Source organism: Anoplophora glabripennis, unplaced genomic scaffold (assembly GCF_000390285.2).
Source record: "Anoplophora glabripennis isolate ALB-LARVAE unplaced genomic scaffold, Agla_2.0 scaffold236, whole genome shotgun sequence".
NCBI lineage: Eukaryota > Metazoa > Arthropoda > Insecta > Coleoptera > Cerambycidae > Anoplophora > Anoplophora glabripennis.
In genome coordinates this window covers 238573-242442 of record NW_019416367.1, presented here as the reverse complement: position 1 = coordinate 242442, position 3870 = coordinate 238573, and the positions used below count along the sequence as shown (strand labels likewise).

The following is a 3870-nucleotide window of genomic DNA, read 5'->3' as shown; positions in this document are numbered from 1 at the left end:
GCAGCTCCTTTAATTGTTTGTTATTGTTATCACGATTATTCTTTAAAATAAAGTTATATAGTCATTAACGTTATTGAAACTGACAGCTGCTATACAGCTCGTTGAGAAATGAGGTTAAGTTGGTCGCTATAAGCTACTCCCTACGTCCAATGTGTCAGAGCCAACTTCGACCACGTTTTTATTTGAACGCTCGTTATAAAAATGCAAGGTAAAAAGGCAGGATGAAGACAAATTGCAATAATAATAACCGAGGAACGTCTCGAAATAGACTTATTTCTGAGCCACTTTTATTTTCTGGTGCATAAAAAGTCCATAGAATCTATCAATGTCCAAGACAAGGACTTGCTCAGTTTTGATCTGTGTAGAAGTATTACCACATTCATAAATATTGGACTTGTTTAACTTTGCTGTTGAATGGCCACGTTTTAATATATTGTACAGATATATATAACACTTGTTCAATTCTGCTCGAACAATAGGTTTTCATACATCCCTGTTTAAGGAGACCTGCCATCTCCGTCGACTTGTTTGATTTTTCATATTCTAAACTCTAAAAATGTAGCAACTGCAATGTATAGAAACATCTACTCACACAAAAACTAATATTGAGTTAGACGGTGGAAATCAAATTATAATACCGATGATGTATTTCCGCCCCAAAAATGCTGTAATGCCATATGACAATTCAAGGTCAAAGTTTGTAGGCAACCTAGTCCATTAGCGACCTTGGAAAACAACTCTATGGGCTACATACCATACTAGTATTGAATTACATCAATAAGGATGGGACCACAGTTTGTGAAATTATAGAAAACAGTTATGAAATCTGCAAAGTATCATTTAAATTCATTTAAAATATACAGGGTGTTTCGCATAAGAACCGATACAGAACAGGGGCATGGAACCCAAAATATGGTGATTTAACTGACTGAGAAGTTATAGGCCTTGAAAGTGGGGTTTCAAATTTCGAAAAAAATCAATATCTCAGTTATATTGAACTTACGAAAAGCAAATTTGGTACACGGTGTGAGTGTACCAAGAGCATTAATCGGCAGTAAGTACAGTTTAATTGAAGCATTTTAAAGGGTTGATAAAAAAGTCATTTCATTTTAGTAATTTTCGACGAAGAATATATTTATGTCTGAGAGAAATCAGTGATAATTTTGAACAATTTCTATAAGTTATCAGTGCTAATTGTATGTTATTTCTGTTGTTTAAGTTGTTTGTTTTTCTATTAAATTATTCTTATTCCAACTTTTTTCCTGATCGTCAAGTTTGACGTTTAAATTCATAACCAACTTTTAAATTTTCGATGATTTTAAATATGTAACACAAAAAAGACACATTTTTTTGAAAACTAACAAGAGTAAGAAAAGTTTTAGAATTAAATTCCCCATAAAATAAACTATTAATTTTTTATGTCCGCCAACGGGTTAAAAGATTCTGTCAGATTTTAATGGTGCATCATCCCTTATCCTTTAAAATGCTTCAATTGAACTCTACTTTCTGTCGATTAATGTTCTTGGTACATTCACGCCCTGTACCAAATTTGGTTTTTCTAAGTCCAAGTATAACTGAGATATTGATTTTTTCCGAAATTTGAAACTCCACTTTCAAGGCCTATAACTTCTCAGGGATGTAGCTTAGTATAAAAGTGAGGTGCCTTAAATCACCATATTTTGGGTTCCCCTGCATGCCCCTGATCTGTGTCGGTTCTTATGCGAAACACCATGTATTAATATTAGACAGTAGTTATTTAACACTGATTAATATTGTTATACTAATATTTCCAGTAAAGCACAGTAATTGCAAAATCAGTCCAGTTTTTTCAGAGTTATGTAACGAGCGTTCAAATAAAAACGTGGTCAAGTTGGTTCTGAAAATTTGAACGTAGGGCGTAGCGTATAGCAAATGAACTTAAACGTCATCTGTCAAAGCGCTATATCGCCGCTATCAATTTGAATATTTTCGTTTTAAAAAGCGTTTAAAATGGTGTTTTCTCAAGAACAAAAAGTGTTTATCATAGAGTCCTACTTTAGAAATGGACGCAAGATTGATGGAATATGGAAGTATTCTATTGAGGAATGTTTCATAGAATTTCAAAATCAATTTCCCGGCGTTGTTGAGTACAAAATTTTTCAAAGTGCAGTTCAGCGTTGTGTTAATGTTTTTCGTGAAACGGGCAGTGTAACAAGAAAAGAAGGAAGCGGCCGACCTAAAAAGCGGACTGAAGAATTAAAAGAAAATGTCCAACAAATAATGGAAAATGCGCCAAGAACTTCTGTACGTGTTTTATCACAAATGGTGGGAGTATCAGTCGGTACCTGCCACACAGTGTTAAAAAAAGATTTGCGTTTGTTCTCCTATCGTTTAACTTGTCAGCAAGAACTTCATGAAGTTGATTTTCCGCGACGGGCTGTATTTTGTGAATGGTTTTTAAACAACTACGGTGAACTTCATAATATCACCTTTTTTTCTGATGAAGCCTGGTTTCATTTAAGTGGTTACGTAAACTCACAGAATATGAGAATGTGGTCTTCTGAAAAACCAGATAACTTTTTTGTCGAGGGCCCTCTACACGCTCAAAAAATTGGAGTTTGGTGTGCTCTCAATCGAAGGAGGATTTATGGACCTATTTTTTTTAATGGTACTCTTACTGCGCAAAGGTATAGAGAAGAAATTATCGCTCCTTTTGTTAACCAGCTGGAAGAAAACGAAATTACAAACTTTTACTTTCAACAAGATGGCGCAAGGGCACATACGGCAGGCGAGACGATGAATATGTTGAGGGAAGTTTTCCAAAATCGACTAATAAGTCTCAATGCTGAACATGAATTTCCACCGAGGTCATGTGATATTACGCCGTGTGATTTCTTTTTGTGGCCTTACCTTAAAAACACTATTTTTGAACTGCCTATTCCTGATTTAAACCATCTGCAGGCTCGACTTATAGACAAGATTCGTGAAATTAACAATACCCCGAGCATCTTAGAAAATGTCTTTAATTCTTTGAGGAACAGGTGTGAAAAGTGCTTGGAACAAGGAGGGGGACACTTTCAGCAGCTGCTTTAATTTATTGTTATAACAAGGAGGGGGACACTTTCCGCAGCTCCTTTAATTGTTTGTTATTGTTATCACGATTATTCTTTAAAATAAAGTTATATAGTCATTAACGTTATTGAAACTGACAGCTGCTATACAGCTCGTTGAGAAATGAGGTTAAGTTGGTCGCTATAAGCTACTCCCTACGTCCAATATGTCAGAGCCAACTTCGACCACGTTTTTATTTGAACGCTCGTTATTATCTATACATTTTAATATCGGAAAAAATATTTTATTCAAATCAATTATTTCAAATACTAATAGACTGTTTTATTTGTTTCAGAAAGACATGGCTTAAGAGAACCTCATCGGATCGAACAACTTCAAATGAAAATAATTTCCTCTTTAAGAGACCACGTTACGTATAACGCCGAGGCACAGCGAAAGTCCCATTACTTTAGCAGACTTCTAGGGAAACTGCCAGAGCTTAGATCATTAAGTGTACAAGGACTACAAAGGATTTTTTATTTGAAATTAGAAGACCTCGTGCCGGCTCCTCCTTTAATTGAGAAAATGTTTGTGGCTAGCCTACCTTTCTAAGGAGTAATAGTATAAATTAATAATTCCAAAGTGATAAAGTATTTTATGTGATTTGATATAAATATACAGGTACAGATTTAAATTGTAAGATAAATATTCTTAGTGTTAAGTAGTTCAATTTCTTTTAATTGGCGTATTTAAAAATACTAATACAGAAACAGTGATTCCAGAGTTTATTCTATTTAAAAATTTGCTGTTGCAAAATATCTATCAAATTGTCAAAATTGT

General features: G+C 34.3%; 1 protein-coding gene across 1 annotated transcript in view; it reads left to right on the top strand.

Annotated features, from left to right (window-relative positions):
* Positions 1 to 3642, top strand: part of LOC108905932 (probable nuclear hormone receptor HR38) — a 104457-nt gene extending 100815 nt beyond the window's left edge. The window contains exon 4 of the mRNA XM_018709006.2: positions 3386 to 3642. Within this exon, the coding sequence (XP_018564522.2) occupies positions 3386 to 3642 (257 nt within the window). The remainder of the gene's footprint in view (positions 1 to 3385) is intronic.
* Positions 3643 to 3870: the final 228 nt, after the last annotated feature.